Consider the following 27557-nt stretch of genomic DNA (forward strand, 5'->3'; position numbering starts at 1 on the left):
GGGGAAAAACTCCATATTACTGCCCATGATTTTGGAATGAGTAGTTTGACGAGCAGCTGTCCATATACTTTTGGCCATGTAGTGCATATATATTTTTACATAATTTATATTAGGACTGGCTCACAGTCGGTAATCCAAATCATCCCAAAGGTGTTCGATGGGGTTGTGCAGGCCAGTCAAGTTCTTCCACACCGATCTCGACAAACCATTTCTGTATGGACCTCGTTTTGTGCACAAGGGCATTGTTATGCTGAAACAGGAAAGGGCCTTGCCCAAACTGTTGCCACAAATTTGGAAGCACAGAATCTTCCAGAATGTACTTATATGCTGTAGCACAAAGCACAACGCAACGTGGAGTGCCTGGACACAGCCCTTAGCCATGGTATATTAGCCGTATATCACAAATGTCCAAGGTGCCTTATTGCTATTATAAACTGGTTACCAATGTAATTAGAGCAGTAAAAATGTATATTTTTTCATACGCATGGTATACGGTCTGATATACCACGGCTGTCAGCCAATCAGCATTCAGGTCTCGAACCACCCAGTTTACAAATATATACAGCACCAGTCCAAAGTTTGGACACACCTACTCATTCCAGGGTTTTTCTGTATTTTTAGTATTTTCTATATTGTAGAATAATAGTGAAGACATCAAAACTATGAAATAACACATATGGAATCATGTAGTAACCAAAAAAAGTGTTTAAAAAAATCTAAATATATTTAATATTTGAGATTCTTCAAAGTGGCGTCCCTTTGCCTTGATGACAGCTTTGCACACTCTTGGCATTCTCTCAACCAGCTTCATGAGGTAGTCACCTGGAATGCATTTCAGTTAACAGGTGGGTCCATCATCACTTTAAGATAACAGGAGGGTCCACAGGTGGGTCCATCATCACTTTAAGACATGAAGGTCAGTCAATCCGGAAAATGTCTTGAATTTTCAAAGTTTCTTCAAGTGCTATGATGAAACTGGCTCACATGAGTACTGCCACAGGAAAAGAAGACACAGAGTTACCTCTGCTGCAGAAGACAAGGTCATTAGAGTTAACTGCAACCCAAATAAATGCTTCACAGAGTTCAAGTAACAGACACATCTCAACAGCAACTGTTCAGAAGAGAATGCGTGAATCAGGCCTTCCAATAGTAAGAAGAGACTTGCTTTGGCCAAGAAACACAAGCAATGGGAAAGGGGGATACCTAGTCAGTTGTACAACTGAATGCATTCAACTGAAATGTGTCTTCCACATTTAACCCAACCCCTCTGAATCAGAGAGGTGCGGGGCGCTGCCTTAAATTGACATCCACGTCTTTGGCGCCGGGGAACAGTGGATTAACTGCCTTGCTCAGGGGCAGAACTACAGATTTTTACCTTGTCAGCTCGGGGATTCGATCCAACAACCTTCCAGTTACTGGCCGAACGCTCTAACCACTAGGACATTAGACCGGTGGAAATCTGTCCTTTAGTCTGATGAGTCCAAATTTGAGATTTTTGGTTCCAACCGCCGTGTCTTTGTGAGACGCAGAGTATGTGAATGGATGATCTCAGCATGTGTGGTGCCGTTAAGCATGGAGGAGGTGTGATGGTGTGGGGTGCTTTGCTGGTGACACTATCGTGATTTATTTAGAATTCAAGGCACACTTAACCAGCATGGCTACCACAGCATTCTGCAGCGATATGCAATTCCATCTGGTTTGCGGTAGGTGTGACTATCATTTGTTTTTCAACAGGACAATGACCCAACACACCTCCAGGCTGTGTAAGGGCTATTTGACCAAGGAAGAGAGTGATGGAGTGCTGCATCAGATGACCTGGCCTCCACATTCACTCGACCTCAACCCAATTGAGATGGTTTGGGATGAGTTGACTGCAGAGTGAAGGAAAAGCAGTCAACAAGTGCTCAGCATATGTGGGAACTCCTTCAAGACTGCTGGAAAAGCATTCCAGGTGAAGCTGGTTTAGAGAATGCCAAGAGTGTGCAAAGCTGTCATCAAGGCAAAGGGTGGCTCTTTGAAGAATCTCAAATATAAATATATTTAGATTTGTTTAACACTTTTTTGGTTACTTCATGATTCAATATGTGTTATTTCATAGTTTTGATGTCTTCACTATTATTTTACAGTGTAGACAATAGTAAAAATAAAGAAAAACCTTTGAATGAGTAAGTGTGTCCAAACTTTTGACTGTATATATATTTATTTTTTCTGGCTGCAAACCCCCGCATACCTCACTTTGAGAACTCCTGACTTACTGTATACTATAGAGAATAGATTCTGCCCAAATAAAACAGACGCGCTGTTCGCTCTGTGTCGTTGATTTGTGGGATGTCACTGCCCAAACACAACTTTCCAACAAACACCAACATTTGATTTTGTCACCAAATGTTTTGTCCGATTGTGTGTGTATATGTGTTTGTGTCTGTGTGTTCTCCTTAGCTGCTGTTGTGTCCGTCAGGGGACATGTCGTCATGTCGTGAGATGGTGGTTCATAGCAACAGTCTCCAGGTTGGAGGTTTGACCCCAGGATCAGATTATGACATCACCGTCCTGAGCCTGCTGGTATCAGACTTCAGCCAGCCTGTCACTACACAGTTCTCCACACGTAAGAACACACACACACACACACACACACACACACACACACACACACACACACACACACACACACACACACACACACACACACACACACACACAAATCAACCTCTTTGTGGCAACACTTAATGTGGCTAGCCATATCAGGGCCATATCAGAGCTCCTAGTAGTAAGCTTTGACCCTCAGCTGTGGAGAGTCCGAGACTGAGACAGAGCTCATCTAATCTCATATTCAGATGTTATACTAACGTGTGTGTTTGTCTGATGCAGGTCCGGCCGGTGTGTGTTCCCTCTCTCTGCTCTATGTTAACTCTTCCTGTGCCGTGGTGAGGTGGGACGCTGCCATTGGCCAGTTTGACTTCCACAGGGTAACTGTTGGAAATGGCTCGCAAACCCATACGATAGAGGTCTCCAAGGAGAGGCAGGTTGCTACAGTAACTGGGTTGAGGGATGGCTGTATGTACAACATGAGCGTGGAGCGCATTAGACGAGGAGAGGCAGGGACAGCTGCCTCCCTGACTGTAACCACAGGTACCTGAGTGTAACACAAAACTACATTACTGTGACCACAACTTCCCTGATTTTAAGCAGGGTTATACATGTGCATAAACATGTGCATAAAATATTTCTCTCTCTCTCTGTGTCCCTCCATCTCCCCCCCACTCTCTTTTTATCTTTCTCTCTCTCTGTATCCCTTAGTGCCGGGCCGTGTGCGGGGTGTAAATGTGGTTAGTGTGTCTGCTCAGAACTTCTCTCTGCGTTGGGACCAGTCGGAGGGGTGTGTGGACCAGTACCTCGTCAGCCTGCTGCCCAACCAAGGAACTGTCTCTGTCTACCGCACACACGACAGACTCGTACAGGTACACACACACACACACACACACACACACACACACACACACACACACACACACACACACACACACACGGAAGCTATTACACAGTAGATGTTCTCAGTAGAAGTGGAGACAGGAGTTAATCTGCTTCTGTAAACATCAACACAAGTGAGTTATGGAGACACACACACACGTATACTAACACATACCTCTCCCTCACCCAGATCCCACCCTTTCCCGACCTTGCTCAGCAGCCAGGTGTCAGATACCCCCACCGTAACCTAACACAAACGCATACACATACACACACAGGTTGAGTAATAGAGCTCATTATTTATTAGGTAGACCTCCTGAGCTCAACCCTGAATCATTCATTTGGTGAAGCTGCTCTCCCTAGAGAGAGAGAGAGTTTGCCTGCATGGAGTAATGGTGTACTCACTGCCCTGCCTCTCTCTGACCTAACCGGCTAACTACTGACCACTGGACGACTGCTAACGGTGGACTGGGTTACTACCAGACCTGGACAACAACTACTACTGCTGTAGCTAACCTGTTGCTACCCTAAGACTGGACTATTACTACTACTGTAACTTTCCTGCTCTAATTGTTTCTACATTATGGTGGCATGTACTGCCCTGAATATCGTCAAATCTAACCTGCTAACCATGGCTAACTGTGGACTGGGTTACTACGTTAGGCCTGGACGACGGCTCTAAGATCTAAACTGCTGTAACACCGTGACCTGCTGTAGCTAAATTGCTGACAACATTGGATTGAACAATGGCGCTAAGCCCTCTAACATTGTGCTAATGGGTTGCACTGGACGCTGACATTGCCTCTTTCTCTCTAACCTGCTGCCTCTGACCAGCAAACTGGTAACTGGGCTAACTGGTAACTGGGCTAACTGGTAACTGGCTAACAGCTAACTGGGCTAACTGGTAACTGGCTAACAGCTAACTGGGATAACTGGGCTAGGTCCAGCATGGCCATCACTCTTCTCCTGATCATCACCTTCTACCTGGGATACACACACTCACAGGTTAGACTGCTCCACACACACACACACACACACACACATCTACAACCACATACTGTAGTTGTGCTGTGGTTGTGGTCATGTTCTGATCGTGCAGTCTCTCCTCAGGCTGACGTATCCAGTCTGAGTCCTCGAACAGCGTTTACGGTCATGGTGACCGCTGCCTCCTCCTCCAACCTCAGCCCACCGGTCAGCCGCATAATCAACACCAACAAGACCGGTGAGATGTGTTACAGCTGAACTGATAGTGGCCTGCTCTGAGGAAACATTGGCTCTGTTCTGCTGCTGCCCTCTGCTGATAATGGCTGATAATGTTAATTATCTTCCACCCGTGTGTGTGTGTTCAGTGTGTAGGTGTGTGTGTTTGTAGGTGTGTGTGCGTGCTGTGTGTAGGTGTGTGAGTGTTTGTAGGTAGGTGTGTGCACGTTTGTGTGTGTGTGTGTGGTAACACCAGCCTTGCTAAGTAGAATGAATGATGCTGTAGTGAATGTCAGTGAAATGCCATAGCTCTGAGGGTCTATTCACCAGAATAGAGCAAGCTGGTCACACACACCAATAACCCCCCCCCCTCAAACACCCACACACACACAGATGGTTGACCCAATACCAAACAACAACAGTATCTTTCACAATGTCTCTCACCATCCTCCCAATTTGTTGAAAGGACTTCCTAGTTTTGGCAGTATGTACTGATAGGTATGGATTGGATTCTTTCTGATGTCACATATAACAGATTTTTAGGAGATTTTGGGGAATATGGCCTTAACAGGTCTCGTCTCGTCTCCTTTCCTCTCCCTCCTTTTCTCCCAGCCCCAACATCTCCTCCCACCAATCTAGAGGGGAGAGAGGGTGGGCTCCAATGGGATCCTTCTGTCTTGGACCATGCCCTCTGACTCGCGCATCGACGGTTATGTCATCAGGTAAGGAGGCATATGATGTAGACCCAGATTAAGCCTTCTCCTGGAACACTATTAGGGGAATAACACTATAAGGGGGGGAATAGGGTGTTGATATTCCACCACTATTTACCTCTAAATAAAGTTTAAATAAAGTTGTTTCTATTTCATTTAATAGGTACAAGGAGGTGTGTCCATATCCAGACCCCGCCTTCAAAGAGGTGACCAAACACCTGGACATCCCTGAGACCCTTCTCAACCTCTTCTTACCAGGGTCTACCTATAACATCAAGGTAACACTCATACAGTAAACATACTGGAAGTAATGTCTCTCTGCTCTCTTTCACACACACATCTAGAAGGTAATCATACACGGGAGAGGCTATACAGACATGCCTGGTGCCCAAAATGTATGACATATGTCGCGCAGTGAGAGTTGAGTGGGGACGAATGGATTCGGTTCAGTCAGGTAGTTTACACTTGTGGCTAGAAGCTTCCGCGATAATTTGAAACTTGTCTGCCAAAGTTGAGACTTGGATTGTTCAGAATCATTACGTTTTTATCAGACTACAAAAGCAATAAATGTGCTTTAGCTGTCACCCTGGCCTGATATTAGCTACACTATCTAGCTACTTCCCTCTGAGTAACTGCAGGAGAGCAGTGCTCGGAAATCGGGACTCAGGAGCGAGACACCACGTGTTGTTGTGTTGCCGGCTTGCAGTGCAAACTCTCCCCATTAAGCAGTAAACTGTATTACAGTGACATCCAGATATATACCAATATTACAAGTTATTTCACATCTAGGCTGCTTTCCTACTCAAAATATAATTAAGTGGGATGGAACAAATTGGCCACGTTAGCTAGCGCCAGTTAAGCAAGTGCAAATGCACTGGTCATTCACACCGGCTTGTCGTTACAGATGGTGACCAATACTACAAGTTTTAACTAGCGCCATCCTTCTAGCCAGCATAAACTAGCTGGGAAAGGCTCAGGACCGCTGACTGAACTGAATCAATTCCTCTCCACTCTCCTTCTTTTTCTTCTGTGGGTTTTATGGCTGACCCAAAAAGGTGTATTGCTGCCACCAACTGGATGGGTTGAAAAAACAAGGTAAAAATTAAATTCATAAGAGATAGGGAAAACAAACTTAATCCTCCCAAACAAATAGTTAATTGACAAAACTAAAACAAAACTCCCACGTCTTCCTTCCATCAAATCTCCATATCTCCCTTCTCAGGCTCTAGGGCCTGAGAGGGTAGTACGGCTTGTGACAATACTCCATGCAACTCCTCCGCTGTGAAATCTTTCAGTCCCAGGAACTGATCCGCCGCATCCACAATGATATCTATTTTCCTGGACCTTCTTTAAACTTTGGCAGTGCCATTAATTACCATAGCTATAAAGGCCACAAAGTCCACCTTCTCAGCCTTTAAAATATCTGTGTCCTGCTGATGAAAGGCAACCCCTGCAGCCTGCAGTGAAGGCCTATCCACCACCATGGACTCTTCAGGGGCACCATTCGAACCCTCAACCTTTTTAACAGGCGCAGCATATGAAATGCCCTGGACAGCACTGATTTTGGCCAGCTCTGATTTTGGCCAGCTCATTCTCTTTCAACCTGGTCGGGCATTCCAAAGATGTGGCTTCATGGTTTCCACCACAATTGCAACATGTCACATTTTCATCTAATCACTATTAAAACACACTTTTCCACAACTTGGACATCTCGGATTCTCCCTTCTTCAAACATTTGAAACATGTCCAAAAGCTTTACAGTGATCACAGTGCATTGGTCTTGGGATAAATGCTCTATGAAGTTTATACAATACATTCGAAAAGTATTCAGACCCCTTGACATTTTGTTACGTTACAGCCTTATTTTAAAATGAATTAAATTTAAACAAGTCCTCATCAATCTACACATAATACCCCATAATGACAAAGTGTAAACAGGTTTTTATAAATGTTTGCTAATTTATTAAAAATTAAAAAACACCTTATTTACAGAAGTATTCAGACACTTTGCTATGAGACTCGAAATGGAGCTCAGGTGCGTCCTGTTTCCATTGATCATTCTTGAAATGTTTCTACAACTTGATTGGAGTCCACCTGTGGATAATTCAATTGATTACACATGATTTGGAAAGGCACACACATGTCTATCGAAGGTCCCACAGTTGACAGTGCATGTCAGATCAAAAACCAAGCCATGAGGTGGAAGGAATTGTCCGTAGAGCTCTGAGACAGGATTGTGTCGAGACACCGATCTGGGGAAGGGTACCAAAACATTTTGGCAGCATTGAAAGTACCCAAGAACACAGTGGCCTCAATCATTCTTAAATGGAAGTTTGGAACCAACAAGACTCTTCATAGAGCTGGCCGCCCGGCTAAACTGAGCAATCGGGGAGAAGGGCCTTGGTCAGGGAGGTGACCAAGAACCCGATCCAGAGTTCCGAGTTCGAATCCAATCCAGAGTTCCACTGTGGAGATGGGAGAACCTTATAGAAGGACAACCATCTCTGCAGCACTCCACCAATCAGGTCTTTATGGTAGGGTGGCCAGACGGAAGCCACTCCTCAGTAAAAGGCACATGACAGCCCGCTTGGAGTTTGCCAAAAGGAACCTAAAAGGACTCAGACCATGAGAAGCAAGATTCTCAGGTCTGATGAAACCAAGATTGAATTATTTGGCCTGAATGTCAGGTGTCACGTCTGGAGGAAACCTGGCACCATTCCTACGGTGAAGCATGGTGGTGGCAGCATCATTTTACAGCAGCAGGGACTGGGAGACTAGTCAGGATCAAGGGAAAGATGAATGGAGCAAAGTACCAAGAGATCCTTGATGAAAACCTGCTCCAGAATGCTCAGGACCTCAGACTGGGGTGAAGGTTCACCTTCCAACAGGACAACGACCCTAAGCACACAGCCAAGACAATGCAGGAGTGGCTTTGGAAAACGTCTCTGAATGTCCTTGAGTGGCCCATCAAGAGCCCGGACTTGAACCCGATCGAATATCTCAAAAGACCTGAAATAGCTGTGCAGCAACGCTCCCCATCCAACCTGACAGAGCTTGAGAGGATCTGCAGAGAAGAATGGGAGAAACTCAAATACAGGTGTGCCAAGCTTGTAGCATCATACCGAAGAAGACTCGAGGCTGTAATTGCTGCGAAAGCTGTTTCAACAAGATACTGAGTAAAGGGTCTGAATACTTATTTAAATGTCATATTTCAGTTTTTTATTTTTCAAAATGTGCTAAATTTTCTAAACCTGTTTTTGCTTTGTCATTATGGGGTATTGTGTGTAGATTGATTAGGGGAAAAAAACGTTTTCATACATTTTAGAATAAGGCTGTAATGTAGAAAAAGTCAAGGGGTCTGAATACTTTCCGAATGCACTGTACACCCCAACTGCACTTGAGTAGGGAGAGACTCCAAATCAAAAATCTAAAGAACAGATAGACTCTTCAACATCGACTTCCCACGAGACACCAGATATTACCCCCTTGAGGGGTGCCCTGTTCTCAAGAGACACACACGACACGTCAAACTTCTCAAATCGGGTGGGACGCAACAGACGTTCCTCCTGATCCTCAGAAGTACAAACAATCTAAGCAAGCCCACCTCTCGTGATCCTAACAGCCTTCACTTTACCCAGCACTCTCTCCACTAGTTTGGATATCTCAAATGGATTCTTCAAGATTGGTCATTCGATCAGCTGCTCCTCATTAACAAACCGTACTCCTACAAGATACGATGGGAAATTCTCAGCACTGTACATTACTTTGCTCCGTTTTCCATTTTTTGGACAATATTCCAATTCTCCTTGATTCTAACGCTATTAGATTCACAATTCACATCAGCGTCCGCTTCTGTACTATTGAGCCTTGTGTGTTCTCAGCCTTGTGATTACACTTTCCTCCCGTCTCTTTCTGCCTGAGGACCTCCCTGCCCCCACCTTTTCCTGGATCTTATACAGCTGTCGTCCATTTCCCTCCCTTTTCCACAACTCTTGCCATTTGTTTTTAACCACTGTTTTTATCAACCCCTTGGCTTCTGCTTTACTGATTTTAATTTCATCTCAACGTTAGGATGTATAGGAGCCTGCTTGGCGATAACATCCACCTCCTCCGTCCCCTCTACTCCCACATGAGCTGGTACTGAGGATCATCACAAATACCCCCATCTGTCTCACCCTATACAAGCACTGCAAACCCTCATACAATCCTGTCTGCTCCGAAACACAAATGAATTTGTGCTTATCAGTGCTGCACAGCAGTCAGAGCAGATGACTACTGTCTGGCCTCACCTCCTCCACCCATTCTGCAGCCAAGAGTATGGCCATCAACTCCGTTGTGTAAACAGATAAATGATCTGATGCTCTTTTTTTCACTGCAACCTTAAACTCAGGAACACTAAAAGCTGCACCTGTCCTCCCTGTTTTAGGGTCCTTAGACCCATATGTGAATATATTCAAGGATGCATAGTATTGTGTTCTTAAGTGTTCACTTTCAACTGAATCTATTCCTTCCTCAACATCTGTTACCCTCTCAAGCAACCCTAGATCTTTCACTGTCCGAGGGAGCAACCAAGGTGGGATAGGGAGGACGAACCACAGAGGGGCTAAACTCCCTCCCAAACAACCCCATCTCTCTTGCCATGCCATTGCCTATCCACCCAAAACTTGTATTCAGATTTTGTTCATGTTCCCAGCACTCAGAGTACCTTTTTTGTAGGATATGTTCCAATCAATGCTTATCTGTGCGACATACGTCATCAATTTCTTCTTCTTCTTCAAGGTTTATTGGCAGACTACGCTCATAAGGTGTATTGCTGCCACCTGCTGTATGAGGTAGTAAAAAAGAAAATCCCCAAAAACAAAGCTGTTTTGGATGAACAAATACATACTAATTACCAAAAACACTAACCAAAATTCACTCTACTACCCTGAATTTAAAAAAGAATATATCATTTAAAAAAATGTTTACTCCTTCAGTCAGATTTAAATTTATTTTCAGATCCCTACACAGATTCAGGAACCTGGGAGGGGGAAACCTCGCCATTCAGTACTCCCCGTAACATTTTGGCTGTAAAGTCCTGGAGATCCAGAAATCTATTTGCCGCCTTCACAATGATATCTAGCTTCTTAGATTTTTTATTCATTTGACTAGTGCAATTCATCACTTGTGCTATAAACGCAACAACCACCTTCACTGTTCATGTGTCGGGATCCTTCTCCTGCATGGAATTCATTGCAGACTGTGGAACATCACCTACCATCTCCTCTCTACTACTCGCTCCTTCAGCTATTTTCACTGCCGCCACATAGGAGTCCTGCTGGATAGCCCCGATCCTAGCTACTGTGACCTCCTTCATTTTTACAGGGCACTCTAGGAACTGGAACGTGATTCCCATCACAATTACAGCAACAAGCTGTAACACTGCAGCGGCTTCTGTAGATACGTTCTCACCGCATATCTCAAATACCCAAGTTTTACATAAGTCGGGCGAATCACTTCATCAAACGACAGTAAAACTGATAGACTTTGCTCCTTCTTTACGCCTATCATTCAAGTCAAGCTACGTGCGTCTACCACTCCTGTCATGTTATCCATAAACCACACAGCCTTTATATCCAACAAGACACCAGCGATGACACCTTTAACCAGTGCCCTACTCTGAAAATCATAGCTTTCCACATCATATGTCGATATCTTGTAGAGCCACAGAGCTTTCTCCTTTTGCACTTTTGACACTGTCACGACTTCCACCGAAGGTGGTTCCTCTCCTTGTTCGGGCGGTGCTCGGCGGTCGGCGTCGCCGGCCTACTAGCCATCACCGATCCATTTTTATTTTTCCGTTTGTTTTGTCTTTGGTTCATGCACACTTGGTTTTCATTTTCTTTAATTCCTGTGTGTATATTTACCCGTTTCCCCGCTTAGGTTTGTGCGGGATTATCTTCATGTTGCTCGTGGAGGCTTTCCTCAGTTTATTCACGTGTGGTTATTATAGTAAGGAGCGTTGGTTTATTCTCCTTCCGCGAGTAACTGTGAGTTCTCTTTGTCTTGGGCGTTTTTTTGGGGTGATTGTGCCTGTACCGTTTTTTTTGGACTTGCCTATTAAAAGAAACACTACATTGACATTTCTGCTCTCCTGCACTTGACTCCTTACCTACCTTCAGAACAAAGCCTTAACAGACACACACGAAATCAACATACCGCTCCTGGTCATTCTGGGGGCGGCAGCATAGCCTAGTGGTTAGAGCGTTGGACTAGTAACCGAAAGGTTGCAAGTTCGAATCCCCGAGCTAACAAGGTACAAATCTGTCGTTCTGCCCCTGAACAAGGCAGTTAACCCACTGTTCCAAGGCAGTTAACCCACTGTTCCTAGGCCGTCATTGAAAATAGGAATTTGTTCTTAACTGACTTGCGGAAGTTAAACAAAGGTAAAATGAAGTTAACAAGAATAATAATTCTGACTGATTCCACTTTTCCCAATTCGTCCTTCACGTCATCAATTAGGGCACTATATAGCCATATAGCATCAATCACACTTACATCATTCAATAGAAATGTAATGTAAGCATATGGTAGAATGTGTGTTTTAACCATATCTGTCTTCTCTTTGTGAGCATCCATCCATGCGTGTGTGTTCTGTGCTGATGCCTCTGGCGGCGAAACTATTCTCTTGATCTGGTTAAATAATTCATTGTGATTAAATGATTTATAATGTAAAAATATCTATGGATCAGCCATGCTGTTCTTTTTCCACAGACTATTCTGCCAATAAGCTGTGTGTGATTATGGTTAATAGTTTTCAGATAGAGTCCGAACATCACTTTAACCTCACATCTGAAGGATGGCACTCTCTACAGGGTAGTGCCCTCCCTGTCACTGTGAAGCTGGGGTCTCCTTAAGACTAGAGGAAATAGGGACCCCATCTTGCAACATCATCATCAACCAGCATCATCTGACCTCCAATCCAGAGAGGCCCAACCTTGCTTAGCTTCAAAGACAAGCTAGCAGTGGGCTACAGGGTGCTACGGATGTCCCTGTAGTCAGTGTGTATATCTGCCTGCCTGGTGTTGTGTGACTGTTGCATCAATAAACGTCCCTGACCACTGGTAGAGATTAACATGGTGGAGATCTGACGACTTAATCCAGAATTAGTAATGATGATTAATACTCTCTCTCTCGCTCTCTCCCTCTCTCTTGCTCTCTGTCTAGGTTGCAGCAGAAAACTCTGCTGGTATTGGACCCTATAGCAAGTCTCTGTACATCAAAACTGCTGAGGCTCGTAGGTATCCACTAATAACACACACACACATACTCACACACACTTACACAAACAGATAACTGTATCCCTTTGTCAGCCCCAGGCCTGGTGACTAACCTGACAGCGTTTGCTGAGAACCACACGTTTGTAGTGGTCACTTGGCTCCTGCCACTCCGCATCAACGGTCTGATCACCAAGTTTGCGGTCAAAGCCAAACACGCTCGTACTGGTCAGACCGTCCGCATACTGGAGCTGGATGCTGAGGACATCATGACCGGAGCGCTACCACACTGCAATGTATGTCTCTTTCTCTTTCTTTCTCTCTCTCTCTTTGTCTGCTTCTTTCTCTCTCTCTGTCTTTCGTGTACTTAAATGTGTGTTGTGTGTGTGTGTGTGTGTGTGTGTGTGTGTGTGTGTGTGTGTGTGTGTGTGTGTGTGTGTGTGTGTGTGTGTGTGTGTGTGTGTGTGTGTGTGTGTGTGTGTGTGTGTGTGTGTGTGTGTGTGTGTGTGTGTGTGTGTGTGTGTGTGTGTGTGTGTAGGATGCAGCAGACATCCTGTCTCGTGGAACCCCCAGTCCGTCAGAGGTGACAGCTCTGACAGCGTCCTCTCCTCCCGTCACCCTGTCAGCCGTCCCGCCCGCCGCCACCTGGGCCGTACCAATATCCGTAGGGGTGGACCAGCTGCGACCTTACACAGCATACGTCTTCGAAGTGTCTGCTTTCACCTCCGACGGAGAGGGACAGGTCGCCTCCACCATGGTCCGCATGCCTGAGTCAGGTACACACCCACACACTCCACCTCTCTCCATCTACATCCCACTGGGCACAGACGTCAGTTCAACGTCTAGTTTTGATTTACATTTGGTTGAGTTGTCAAATAACGTGAATTCAATGTGAAATCAACAACAAAAAAGACCATGTCAGTGGATTTAGGTTAAAGTTAGGTGAAAAATGCCCTTACGTTGTTGACTTTTTGCAAATCCAATGAGTTTGATTCAATGTCATCGCACAGATTTTTGGGGTTGAAATGATGTGGAAACAACATTGATTCAATCAGTTTTTGCCAGTGGGATATCGCTGTCTATATCTTTCTCTCTATCTGTTCCTATCTCTCTATCTCTCCATCTCTCTCGATCTATTCCTATCTCTCTATCTCTCTCTATCTGTTCCTATCGCTCCATCTCTCCCTGTCTGTTCCTATCTCTTCATCTCTCACCATGTGGATATGTATGTGTGTGATGCAGCCCCAGAGGACCCTCCACACAACCTGTTGGTATGGAACGTGACGTCTAAGTCAGTCTCTGTCTCCTGGGATCCTCCAACCATCGTTACCGGACGTTTCAGCTACGTTATCTATCTCTATGGCCCCACAGGTAAACATACACATACACATACAGTACATCACTACATTTAAAATACTTGCTGAAGTAAAAACACTGAAGGACACAGATCTGACCCGAACTGTGTGTGTGTGTGTGTGTGTGTGTGTGTGTGTGTGTGTGTGTGTGTGTGTGTGTGTGTGTGTGTGTGTGTGTGTGTGTGTGTGTGTGTGTGTGTGTGTGTGTGTGTGTGTGTGTGTGTGTGTGTGTGTGTGTGTGCGTGCGTGCGTGCGTGTGTGTGTGTGTTTGCGTGTGTGTGCGTGTGCGTCTCAGGGTTTATCTATGAGAACAGCACAGGGGACCTGAGGTTTGTGTACTCTGGTCTGACACCCTACACACGCTACAGAGTGGCGGTGCGGGCCAAGTCTGCTGGCCTGCTGGGGCCTGAGGCCTTTACTGCTGTACTGACACCTGCTGAGGGTAAGAACACACACACAAACATGTGTCTTGAGTGATGTGCTCTAGCAGTGTGGTGCCCTTCTCCTCCCTATTGGTCGGTGTGGTGAGTGCAGGAGTATTTTCCAACCTAAAACATCTAAACATTCAGCCCTCTAACATTCTGTCTAATACTGTCTGTCTGATACTGTCTAATACTGTCTGTCTAATACTGTCTGTCTAATACTGTCTGTCTAATACTGTCTGTCTGATACTGTCTAATACTGTCTGTCTAATACTGTCTGTCTAAAACTGTCTGTCTAATACTGTCTGTCTGATACTGTCTGTTTAATACTGTCTGTCTAATGCTGTCTGTCTGATACTGTCTGTCTGATACTGTCTGTCTAAAACTGTCTGTCTAATACTGTCTGTCTGATACTGTCTGTCTGATACTGTCTGTCTAATACTGTCTGTCTAATACTGTCTGTCTGATACGGTCTGTCTGAAACTGTCTGTCTAATACTGTCTGTCTGATGCTGTCTGTCTAATACTGTCTGTCTGATACTGTCTGTCTAATACTGTCTGTCTGATACTGTCTGTCTGATACTGTCTGTCTGATACGGTCTGTCTGAAACTGTCTGTCTAATACTGTCTGTCTGATGCTGTCTGTCTGATGCTGTCTGTCTAATACTGTCTGTCTAATACTGTCTGTCTGATACGGTCTGTCTGAAACTGTCTGTCTAATATTGTCTGTCTGATACTGTCTGTCTGATACTGTCTGTCTGATACTGTCTGTCTAATACTGTCTGTCTAATACTGTCTGTCTGATACTGTCTGTCTAATACTGTCTGTCTGATACGGTCTGTCTGAAACTGTCTGTCTGATACTGTCTGTCTGATACTGTCTGTCTGATACTGTCTGTCTGATGCTGTCTGTCTAATACTGTCTGTCTGATACTGTCTGTCTGATACGGTCTGTCTAATACTGTCTGTCTGATGCTGTCTGTCTGATACTGTCTGTCTGATACTGTCTGTCTGATGCTGTCTGTCTAATACTGTCTGTCTGATACAGTCTGTCGGAAACAGTCTGTGTAATATTGTCTGTCTGATGCTGTCTGTGTAATACTGTCTGTGTAATACTGTCTGTCTAATACTGTCTGTCTGATACTGTCTGTCTGATACTGTCTGTCTAATACTGTCTGTCTAATACTGTCTGTCTAATACTGTCTGTCTGATACGGTCTGTCTGAAACTGTCTGTCTAATACTGTCTGTCTGATGCTGTCTGTCTAATACTGTCTGTCTGATACTGTCTGTCTAATACTGTCTGTCTGATACTGTCTGTCTGATACTGTCTGTCTGATACGGTCTGTCTGAAACTGTCTGTCTAATACTGTCTGTCTGATGCTGTCTGTCTGATGCTGTCTGTCTAATACTGTCTGTCTAATACTGTCTGTCTGATACGGTCTGTCTGAAACTGTCTGTCTAATATTGTCTGTCTGATACTGTCTGTCTGATACTGTCTGTCTGATACGGTCTGTCTAATACTGTCTGTCTAATACTGTCTGTCTGATACTGTCTGTCTAATACTGTCTGTCTGATACGGTCTGTCTGAAACTGTCTGTCTGATACTGTCTGTCTGATACTGTCTGTCTGATGCTGTCTGTCTAATACTGTCTGTCTGATACTGTCTGTCTGATACGGTCTGTCTAATACTGTCTGTCTGATGCTGTCTGTCTGATACTGTCTGTCTGATACTGTCTGTCTGATGCTGTCTGTCTAATAGTGTCTGTCTGATACAGTCTGTCTGAAACAGTCTGTGTAATATTGTCTGTCTGATGCTGTCTGTGTAATACTGTCTGTGTAATACTGTCTGTCTAATACTGTCTGTCTGATACTGTCTGTCTGATACTGTCTGTCTAATACTGTCTGTCTAATACTGTCTGTCTGATACTGTCTGTCTGATACTGTCTGTCTAATACTGTCTGTCTAATACTGTCTGTCTGATACTGTCTGTCTAATACTGTCTGTCTAATACTGTCCGTCTGATACTGTCTAATACTGTCTGTCTGATACTGTCTGTCTAATACTGTCTGTCTAATACTGTCTCTCTGAAACTGTCTGTCTAATACTGTCTGTCTGATACTGTCTGGCTGATACTGTCTGTCTAATACTGTCTGATATTGTCTGTCTGATACTATCTGTCTGATGCTGTCTGTCTAATACTGTCTGGAGGAAACTGTCTGTCTAATACTGTCTGTCTGTCTGTCTGTCTAATGCTGTCTGTCTGATACTGTCTGTCTGATGCTGTCTGTCTGATACTGTCTGTCTGATACTGTCTGTCTAATACTGTCTGGAGGAAACTGTCTGGCTAATACTGTCTAATGCTGTCTGTCTGATACTGTCTGTCTGATACTGTCTGATACTGTCTGTCTAATGCTGTCTGTCTAATACTTTCTGTCTGATACTGTCTAATATCAAATCAAATCAAATGTATTTATATAGCCCTTCTTACATCAGCTGATATCTCAAAGTGCTGTACAGAAACCCAGCCTAAAACCCCGAACAGCAAGCAATGCAGGTGTAGAAGCACGGTGGCTAGGAAAAACTCCCTAGAAAGGCCAAAACCTAGGAAGAAACCTTGAGAGGAACCAGGCTATGAGGGGTGGCCAGTCCTCTTCTGGCTGTGCCGGGTGGAGATTATAACAGAACATGGCCAAGATGTTCAAATGTTCATAAATGACCGGCATGGTCAAATAATAATAATCACAGTTGTCGAGGGTGCAACAAGTCAGCACCTCAAGAGTAAATGTCAGTTGGCTTTTCATAGTCGATCATTGAGAGTATCTCTACCGCTCCTGCTGTCTCTAGAGAGTTGAAAACAGCAGGTCTGGGACAGGTAGCACGTCCGGTGAACAGGTCAGGGTTCCATTGCCGCAGGAAGAACAGTTGAAACTGGAGCAGCAGCATGGCCAGGTGGACTGGAGACAGCAAGGAGTCATCATGTCAGGTAGTCCTGAGGCATGGTCCTAGGGCTCAGGTCCTCCGAGAAAGAAAGAAAGAAAGAAAGAAAGAAAGAAAGAAAGAAAGAAAGAAAGAAAGAAAGAAAGAAAGAAAGAAAGAAAGAGAGAATTAGAGAGAGCATACTTAAATTCACACAGGACACCGGATACGACAGGAGAAATACTCCAGATATAACAGACTGACTCTAGCCCCCGACACATAAACTACTGCAGCATAAATACTGGGGGCTGAGACAGGAGGGGTCAGGAGACACTGTGGCCCCATCCGATGATACCCCCGGACAGGGCCAAACAGGAAGGATATAACCCCACCCACTTTGCCAAAGCACAGCCCCCACACCACTAGAGGGATATCTTCAACCACCAACTTTCCATCCTGAGACAAGGCCGAGTATAGCCCACAAAGATCTCCGCCACGGCACAACCCAAGGGGGGGCGCCAACCCAGACAGGAAGACCACGTCAGTGACTCAACCCACTCAAGTGACGCACCCCTCCTGTCTGATACTGTCTGTCTGATACTGTCTAATACTGTCTGTCTGAAACTGTCTGTCTGATACCCTCTGTCTGATACTGTCTGTCTGATACTGTCTGTCTGATACTGTCTGTCTGTGTAATACTGTCTGTCTGATACTGTCTGATACTGTCTGTCTGATACTGTCTGTCTAATACTGTCTGTCTAATACTGTCTGATACTGTCTGTCTAATACTGTCTGTCTGATACTGTCTAATACCCTCTGTCTGATACCCTCTGTCTGATACTGTCTGTCTGTCTGTCTGTCTGTCTGTCTGTCTGTCTGTCTGTCTGTCTGTCTGTCTGTCTGTCTGTCTGTCTGTCTGTCTGTCTGTCTGTCTGTCTGTCTGTCTGTCTGTCTGTCTGTCTGTGTAGCTCCCAGTGCAGTGCAGGCTCTGCAGGCAGTAGCAGTAGACTCTGTGTCAGTGCGTGTGAGTTGGAGAAGTCCTGCCCAACCCAACGGTCTGATCACACAGTACAGACTCCTGGTTCTGTCTGACAACACACTGCTGCAGGACATCACCCTTACTGGAACACAGGTACCACTCTATCTGTCTGGATTTGTGTGTGTGTGTGTGTGTGTGTGTGTGTGTGTGTGTGTGTGTGTGTGTGTGTGTGTGTGTGTGTGTGTGTGTGTGTGTGTGTGTGTGTGTGTGTGTGTGTGTGTGTGTGTGTGTGTGTGTTTGTGTGTGTGTGTGTGTGTGTGTGTGTGTGTGTGTGTGTGTGTCTCTGATGTTTTCATCTTATCTTTAGGATCTAAATTACACTGATCTCCTTGGTGATGGAACGTTCGCTGCAGTTAGCCCTGACCACTCTCGCCGGGCGTAAGAGATCAGCTGACAGCCTGACCACCTCCCCGCCTGCGTTCACGGTCACCCTCCCCGACCACACGCTCATCACCGGCATGACCAGGACTGCTATCAGCCGCACACACAGCGCTCCAACCAGCCCTAACACTAACCTTGAGCACAACAGCAACACTGACCCGAGAGTCACTGAGGGCTCCAGTCTGGCCAGTATGGCCCCTGGGACTGGCCAGATCTCTGACTTTCCAGACGCCACCCCTCTGACCTTTGACCTTGTGACTTCAGGGACCTCTTCCCTCTCCCTAACCACCTCACCCCCGGCCACACCCCTCCCTGGCTCACTGCCCACTCACAGCCCGGCCAGCTCACCTCTGGCAAGCACCACCTCTCCACCCGCTCTGCACCTGCAGCCACTGGACACCTCCAGACATACCTCTTCACCAGGGCTGCTGCCTCCAGCACCCCAGGAAGTACTGCACTCACCACTAACCTTTAATCTTTTAACCGCTAGTTGACGTTTATTGTCATGAATCTTGCCCTGGAGGCAGAACTGAGCGATTTCCACTAGATGGGCCAACTGCAAAGTCAAAATTGGCTATATTGTGTAAATTCATGAAAACAAAAATGTGCTTTTTGATCTTAATTTAAGGTTAGGTTTAGGCATTAGGGTTAGCAGTGTTGTTAGGGTTAGGTTTAAAATTAGGTTTTATTTGGTATTTTATTAGGATCACCATTAGCTGTTGCAATAGCAGCAGCTACTCTTCCTGTGGTCCACACAGAACATGAAACATGACATAATACAGAACATTAATAGATAAGAACAGCTCAAGGACAGAACTAGTGACCACTCTGCAGAGCTGCCTCCAGTACATGAGTCATGACAATAAATGCCAACCTGGCTTTTAACCTCTTTAAACACTTTTAACATGCTCTACAGTCTGTCCTTTACTGTGTGTGTGTGTGTGTGTGTCTGTGTGTTTTCCAGGAGTGTATGTGAGGGACAAGGTCATAGACATGCAGGCTAAGGAGCTGTCTTACTTAGTCTCTGGTCTCAGTCCCTTCACTGACTACACCTTCACTGTTACTGCGGCTACTGCTATTGGAGAGGGACCTGCAACACGTGTCACTGAGAAGACTCGCGAACAGGGTACACACAGATATATATATATATATATATATATATACAGTTTTGTAATAATGTCATTGTTTGTTTATTGTTGTTGTTGTTTATTGTTGTGCGTTGTTGTTATTGTAGTTCCTAGCTCAGTGGTGGGAGTGTCCTATCAGAATGTTAGCTCCACCTCTATCCTGGTCAGCTGGACTCCGCCCCTCAACCCCAATGGACGAATCACACACTACACTCTCTACGGACTCAACTTACACAGCAACCGGGCCCTGCAGAGAATTACACACAACACCAGCATACTGCTCACAGGTAACACACACACATACTGTATGTACACATATACAGACATGGTCCTAGTCTGGTTCAAGCCTGTTAAGATGTATTGGTATTAGGCTGCTTGCTGTGTGTTTCAGGGCTGGAGAAGTATACAGGTTATAAGCTGCTTGCTGTGTGTTTCAGGGCTGGAGAAGTATACAGGTTATAAGCTGCTTGCTGTGTGTTTCAGGGCTGGAGAAGTATACAGGTTATAAGCTGCGAGTGGCTGCATCTACTGCTGTAGGAGAGGGCTCTCTGTCTGACCTAGACAATATTTTCGCTGTCACACCCGAGGATGGTACATAACACACACACACACACACACACACACACACACACACACACACACACACACACACACACACACACACACACACCTCTGTCATTGTGTGGGTTTAATGATAGAAAGTCCAGTCTTACCCCTCTCTATCTCTCTCTCAGAACCTGACTCCCCTCCTGTAGGGTTAACAGTGGTAGACACTTCTCCCTCCACCACCACCCTCTCTTGGTCGCCCCCGGAGAGAGCCAATGGGGTGATCCAACAGTATGAGGTCCTGTACGAGAACCAATCGTATGTGGCAGTGTTGAACAGCTCTGTCCCCAGAGTGACTCTGACAGGGCTAAGGCCGTTTTCATACTATAATGTCTCTGTCAGAGCATACACACGCATCGGACATGGGAACCACACCTCAGACACACTCACTATGCTGTCTGGGGAGGACGGTGAGTCTACACACACACACACACACACACACACACACACTAGACACATGCACACACTAACGCCTCATGTTGAAGTGTGTGTGTCTCCTCTCTAGTCCCGGGTAGTCCTTCCTACGGCCTGTCCTACGTGTCTGTCAGTTCCAATGAGGTGAACGTGACGTGGGAGCACCCCCTGGTGCCTAACGGAGTTATCACACATTACAGGTACATCTCTGCATGGCTTCTAGATTTCAACTGTCTCGTGATGACTAAATGCACTTTAAATGGACTTTGATTTGATTTACAGCCTTGAGCTGCGAAACTCCTCCCACTTCCTCAACCTGACCACACCCATCAACCACGCCCAGATCACACACCTGAGGAAGTTTGCGCAATACACTCTGGTGGTGAAGGCACACACACGTATTGGCTCCGGAAACCACAGCAGTGACCCTCTCAACATCACCACTCTGGAGGACGGTGAGAGCCTCTCAAACATACGCACACACACACACACACTCTCACACACACACACACACACACACACACACACACACACACACACACACACACACACACACACACACACACACACACACACACACCCAGAACCATAGTAAACCCCTAAACATCACCCCAACAGAGGGAGGGATCTGGGGTAAGAGGGGGGGGGGGCGGGGGACCATGGTTAGGGTCATTATGTTTCAGGTGGCTGCATTGTGGACCATGTCGTTAACGTGACCGGAGACTCTGGACCACAGAAGGTTCATCATTACCTCTTCTTCTCATCTCACTACTGTGAGGTCACTTCCTCTCTCGGTTTCAGGTTCTCCTGACACTGACATCACATGGGGTTACCACAGAGTTATTCAACACGCCCAGAACCATGCTATTAACCAATCAGCTTCACTTCACAGGGCTGTACTTACAGATGATCAACCAATCAGCTTCTCTTCACAGGGCTGTACTTACAGATGATCAACCAAACAGCTTCTCTTCACAGGGCTGTACTTACAGATGATCAACCAAACAGCTTCTCTTCACAGGGCTGTACTTACAGATGATCAACCAAACAGCTTCTCTTCACAGGGCTGTACTTACAGATGATCAACCAAACAGCTTCTCTTCACAGGGCTGTACTTACAGATGATCAACCAAACAGCTTCTCTTCACAGGGCTGTACTTACAGATGAGACAGAATGCAGACAGACCTTCCTTCTTCCAGTCCATTTCCCCAAGGTGGCGTGGTTTTCAGTGTGTCTGTGTTTTGGTTCTAACCAATGGTAAGTTTGTTTCAGACCCAGACACTCCCCCTCAGTTTCTGCTAGCCAGGACATTTTCAGACTACGAGGTACAATTGTCATGGGAACCACCAAAAGAGGCCAACTCTGAGATCCTCTACTACATAGTCAGAGTCTGGTGAGTTTTATTTCATTATTGATGGATAGTTTGAATCCTACTGCTGATGTGATGTTGAAAAAGATGTTGAGCGATGAGGCATTCTGATTGAAGGAGCAGTTATAGCTCCAACATAGTCTCTCTCTTCTTCATCCTCCTTCCTTCTCTTCTCTCCTTCCTTCTCCCTCATTCTGTAAGGAATGAGTCGTCTGAGTGTGGCAGAACGTGACAGATACAGCTGTGGTTATCAGTGTTGACTCAGAGAGTCGCTACAACGCCTCTGTCTCCAGCTGGACACGCCTGGGGGACGGGGGAGTCCTTATATACATCAGCTTCAGTACTATTGACACAGGTGTACACACACACACACACACAGACACAGACAGACAGCGAGAGTTAGTTCCTTAACTTTTGAAAATCTTGTAGTCCAAACTGAGCAATGCTCCAGGCCTTCAGTTCATTTTTATTGAACACAAACTCTTGCAATTCTCTTCCACAGTGCCGTTTGACCCTCCCCAGAATGTGTCGTTAGTGAACCTGACCTCTTCCTCGGTGACCATGCTCTGGCAACCTCCCACTCAGCCAAATGGAATACTCCTGCACTACACTCTGTACTACTCAGACAATACCACTGTCACAGAACAGGTGAGTTATACAGCACTACTGTGTATACTACACAGACAATAAAGCTGTTATAAAGCAAGTGAGTAACACACATGCACATTGTACACTCGTGTAAAAGTGTGTTATTTTCTACTTTAAGGGCATTGTCTCTCTCTTCCCTCTCCCCTAGCATATCCCAGTGTCAGAGCTGGACCCTGTCTCTCTGGGGAAGGACCTGTCCTACCGTCTGTCTGGCCTAAGAGGAGGACAGAACTACAGCCTCTGGCTGACCTCCAGCACCCTGCAGGGAGATGGCGGGGTCCATACTGATCCCTTAAACCTACTCACCCCAGAGGACGGTCAGTCATACACATACACATACACACACACACACACACACACACACACACACACACACACACACACACACACACACACACACACACACACACACACACACACACACACACACACACACACACACACACAGAGTCTGCACTGTTTTTCCAACCTCTTTTTGAACTTAATAAAATCACGGAAAAACTCTGAGATTGAAGTGTAACTTTCAGCTGGCTAGTGAATGGAGGTAACTCTGTCAGTCTGACAAACTGGCCCTTTTTGTCCCTCCGAGGGCTCCGTACCTCAGACAACCAGTTTGTATCTCCTTTTACTGAACCTGGTGGAAGTTTAGTCTTTAACATCTTGGACATCTGATCATATCTTGTAGTCCAAACGGAGCAATGCTACAGGCCTCCATGTATTTAGTAAAAACATCTTGGCATCATCCTTCAACGCTATCAACATAGACATCCTGTATAGTTTTGTCAGTAGGTCATTATTCTCTCAGTGTTAGTAGTTGATAGTGTTGAGAAGGGATCAGTCATCTGTTAATGTTGTATGTAGCTTCAGATGCAGATGAATCACTGTTGAATGGCAGCATCTGGATTAGAAGAAGAATTAGCAATGTCCATGTCAAATAGATAATACAGATAAAATGTCTGATATTATTTATCTGGATTAGAAAACGTAGCTAGCTAGTCAGGTATTGTTCATGTTTTACTATGATCTCTTTGTTTTTATGTGATTTTGGGAAAAATGGCGTAGACAAACTGCAGCGTTCATCTGACGTATAATAGTACCTGACTCGTGTTTCTGTCTGATGATGTCTCTGATACTGACTATGTGTCTCTGCCTCTGTGCTCCAGCCACCGGACCTCCAGCCCACCCTGCCTGTCCTGCTCTGCCAAGCCCAGCAGGGCTCACTGCCCTGGGCTCAGACACCCACACACCGCCCTCTCTCCTCCACCCATCCATCCACATTACCAGCCTCTCAATCTGCCTTCACTGAGGACTCCCCTCCCTCCTTCTTTCCTCCATCTCCACTTCTCTTGTTCTCTCCATCCCTGTTTCCTGAGGTGCACATGCTCAGTTTGCTCTCTCAATATGGCCAGACTCAGTGACCGGAGCTTAGAGGATAGACACCAGAAGAGGGTGTAGCCAGGATGAGTATCTGCTGTTCAAAGTGTTTCTTCAAACTTTCTAGATTTCAAGTTTTTCAAAACAAAGTTTCTCGATTTAACTTTTCTCTGTTCAAACGTTTGTTTTCTTTTCACACTGAGATTCTCCCTGTTGATCATGGGGTGATGATCCTGATGATGATGATGATGATGATGATGATGATGATGATGATGATGATGATGATGATGAAGTGCTGTTTTGTGTGTGTCTCTCTCTCCCTGGGGTGGCTCAAGTGTTTGATTTCTTAATAATATTGTTGATTTGGGTGGAGATGTATTACATGTATATACAGCATCCATCAACACACTGTAGCTTGAAGTGTTTTAGAAATGACACACTGTTTGCTGTGTAGCGCATCTTGATCCATCATTTCGGACGCAGTCCTAGTATTCAGTGATATAAATGATGCATAGTAGTTCAGTCAGTCATTCTAACTCCTCGTCGCCCCCCACAGTGCCCAGTGATCCGGTCCACAACCTCAGTGCTCAGATCTTCAGTTCTACGGCCATCATAGTAAGCTGGGACCCCCCTATGGAACCCAACGGACGCCCCTTCTACCTGCTCACCCTGCAGGAGGCTGGACACCCACTTACCACTAAACCGCTGAACCCCCTAACCCAAACAGCAACCCCGCGGACCCCCCACTGTCAACAATACCATCACCAAGATAACCAATGACAACGTCTTCCTGTTTACCAAACTCAGGAAGTACTATCCCTACGTCTTCACTGTTACCCCGGCAACTAGTGCTGGCCCCGCCCACAACCACACCAGCCTGCTGCACGTAAGGACCGATGATGATAGTGAGTTTTCTTACATACTCTCTCTACACACACACACACACACACACACACACACACACACACACACACACACACACACACACACACACACAAAATGCACACGCATATTTTAAACTCATACACACACATACTATTAACTCACTCTCTCCCTCCAGTCCCCAGTTCAGCTCCAGTGCTGGTGTCCAGTAGGAACCTGTCGTCCTCCTCAGTGTCTGTGGTGTGGCAGCGCCCCCTGGAGGCCAACGGAGAGATAACCGAGTATTCCCTCACCCTGTTCGGCCCTGGAGGCTCCAACACCACACACACCCCCAACACCACCCTCACACTCACACAGCTGCTGCCCTACACAGCCTACAACCTCTCCATCACCGCAGCCACCCGCAAGGGCTCCGGACCCCCGCTACTACTGATGCTGCACACAGACGAAGCAGGTCATCTTTAACCTCTCACCTTTATCCCCTATTAACCTCTAACCTACCATAACCCCTCCAACTGCTGCCGCTGTACACAGACGAAGGCCAGTAATGTACTCTAACATTGTGTTCCACCAGGTCCGATGTCTCCTCCCGGAACCTGTCTCTGTATAACCATACAGCCGTCTCTGTGTGGCTGACCTGGGAACCCTCTCTGGAACCCAACGGTGTGGTAACACACTACGGCTTCAGGATCCTGGAGAACAACACAAACACACTCACTTACCAGGTACTGCACACACACTCACACACTCACACACACACACACACACACACACTCACACACTCACACACTCACACACTCACACACACACACACACACACACACACACACACACACACACACACACACACACACACACACACTCACACTCACACACTCACACTCTCACACACTCACACACTTACACACACACACACACTCACACACACACACTCACACTCACACTCACAAAGACACATTAAATATGTCAAACTGGAGTCCTGTAACTTTGCTATGTTCTGTCTATAAGATTTCCTGATTTCGCTCTCTTCCTCCTCCTCCTCTCTGTCAGAACTCTACAGGTCCATGGACAGAAGGACAGCTGAGTGGGATCCGGCCTCACAGTTCCTATGAGATCAGTGTGTTTAGCTACACCAGAGTGGGTCATGGAGACCAGTACAGCACTCCTGTGTCCTTCACAACCAACGAATCAGGTCCGTGTGTGGGTGTGTGCGTGGGTATGTGGGGTTGTGGAACTAGAAATCAGGTGCCATATGCATGTGAAAGTGGCTAATAACCCTCGTGTTAACCCTGTGTCTCCTGGTTCCAGTGTCGGAGGTGGTGGGTAACTTGTCCTGCTCTGGTCTGAGCTGGGACTCTGTGTTTCTACACTGGGAGCCTCCAGCCAACCCCAATGGACTCATCCTGTACTACCAGGTCCAGGTGGACACACGCTCACAGGCATACATACACCAGGCTGACACAAACCATTATACGGTTAGCGGGCTGGCGCCGGACGCAGAATTCATATTCACAGTGAAGGCTGTCAACTCTGCCGGCCCAGGAGACCAGATCACCTGTAATGCCTACACACACCCCGAGTCAGGTAACACACACACACACACACACACACACACACACACACACACACACAGACTTCACCAGGAGACCAGGTGGTACCACCTCAACCCACCTTTATATCCCCCTGCAGTTCCTGGTGTCCTCGCTTCCTGAGTGTGTCAGAGGCCACAGCCACCAGCGTGACGCTCCAATGGGCTCCTCCCCTCTCTGCTCCGGGCATGCTCACTGAGTACCGCATCACCGTGCAGCTGCTGTCACCCGACTGCCAGTCTGACACACCCCTAGCTGAGGCCACACCCCTGCCAGAGCCGACCCCTGCCCTCGCTCCAGGCTGCGTGGATCAGGATGTATGTTTACCTGGATATCTGTGTTGGTGTGTCGTACATACAGTATGCCTACATGAATAGGCTGTATGACACAAAATGAAATCCTACCATTGAACTCAACATGATCTTCATGATGTTCCTGGTCAGGTGTTGGTGTCAGTGAATGGTTCTGATGGTGGCAAGGGCAACAGGAGCATCACTCTACAGTCTCTGGCCAAGTACCGCCTCTACCGCTTCAGAATCACAGCCCTTACGAATGCTGGGCCAGGACCACACACACCCTGGAGATACACACACACACTGCCTGGGAGTAAGTACCCACATGCACACATACATACAACAGATGTACCCACACACCCAGGCACTATGTGTATATTTATACCTGCCTCTCCTCTCAGACCCTGATGCCCCTCCCAGTGACCTGTCAGTGACCACGTCCTCCAACAGCCTCCGTATCCAATGGCAGCTCCCAGATGTGCTCACCGGCCCCACCTCCTACCTC

General features: G+C 46.2%; 1 protein-coding gene across 1 annotated transcript in view; it reads left to right on the plus strand.

Moving 5' to 3' along the window:
- The first annotated feature begins 5299 nt into the window (after positions 1 to 5299).
- Positions 5300 to 27557, plus strand: part of LOC123724563 (phosphatidylinositol phosphatase PTPRQ) — a 37734-nt gene continuing 15476 nt past the window's right edge. The window contains exons 1-24 of the mRNA XM_045688736.1: positions 5300 to 5390; positions 5545 to 5659; positions 12588 to 12657; positions 12734 to 12933; positions 13176 to 13413; positions 13880 to 14008; positions 14288 to 14434; positions 18298 to 18461; positions 18676 to 18746; positions 19014 to 19198; positions 19714 to 19875; positions 19984 to 20163; positions 20360 to 20467; positions 20611 to 20892; positions 20988 to 21096; positions 21179 to 21351; positions 24845 to 25036; positions 25349 to 25607; positions 25745 to 25895; positions 26221 to 26362; positions 26479 to 26749; positions 26860 to 27076; positions 27203 to 27365; positions 27454 to 27557. The exon at positions 27454 to 27557 is cut by the window's right edge and continues 15 nt beyond it. Of these exons, the coding sequence (XP_045544692.1) occupies positions 5353 to 5390; positions 5545 to 5659; positions 12588 to 12657; positions 12734 to 12933; positions 13176 to 13413; positions 13880 to 14008; positions 14288 to 14434; positions 18298 to 18461; positions 18676 to 18746; positions 19014 to 19198; positions 19714 to 19875; positions 19984 to 20163; positions 20360 to 20467; positions 20611 to 20892; positions 20988 to 21096; positions 21179 to 21351; positions 24845 to 25036; positions 25349 to 25607; positions 25745 to 25895; positions 26221 to 26362; positions 26479 to 26749; positions 26860 to 27076; positions 27203 to 27365; positions 27454 to 27557 (3870 nt within the window). The 5' untranslated portion in view covers positions 5300 to 5352. The remainder of the gene's footprint in view (positions 5391 to 5544; positions 5660 to 12587; positions 12658 to 12733; positions 12934 to 13175; positions 13414 to 13879; positions 14009 to 14287; positions 14435 to 18297; positions 18462 to 18675; positions 18747 to 19013; positions 19199 to 19713; positions 19876 to 19983; positions 20164 to 20359; positions 20468 to 20610; positions 20893 to 20987; positions 21097 to 21178; positions 21352 to 24844; positions 25037 to 25348; positions 25608 to 25744; positions 25896 to 26220; positions 26363 to 26478; positions 26750 to 26859; positions 27077 to 27202; positions 27366 to 27453) is intronic.

Source organism: Salmo salar, chromosome ssa10 (genome assembly GCF_905237065.1).
Source record: "Salmo salar chromosome ssa10, Ssal_v3.1, whole genome shotgun sequence".
Classification (NCBI taxonomy): Eukaryota; Metazoa; Chordata; class Actinopteri; order Salmoniformes; family Salmonidae; genus Salmo; species Salmo salar.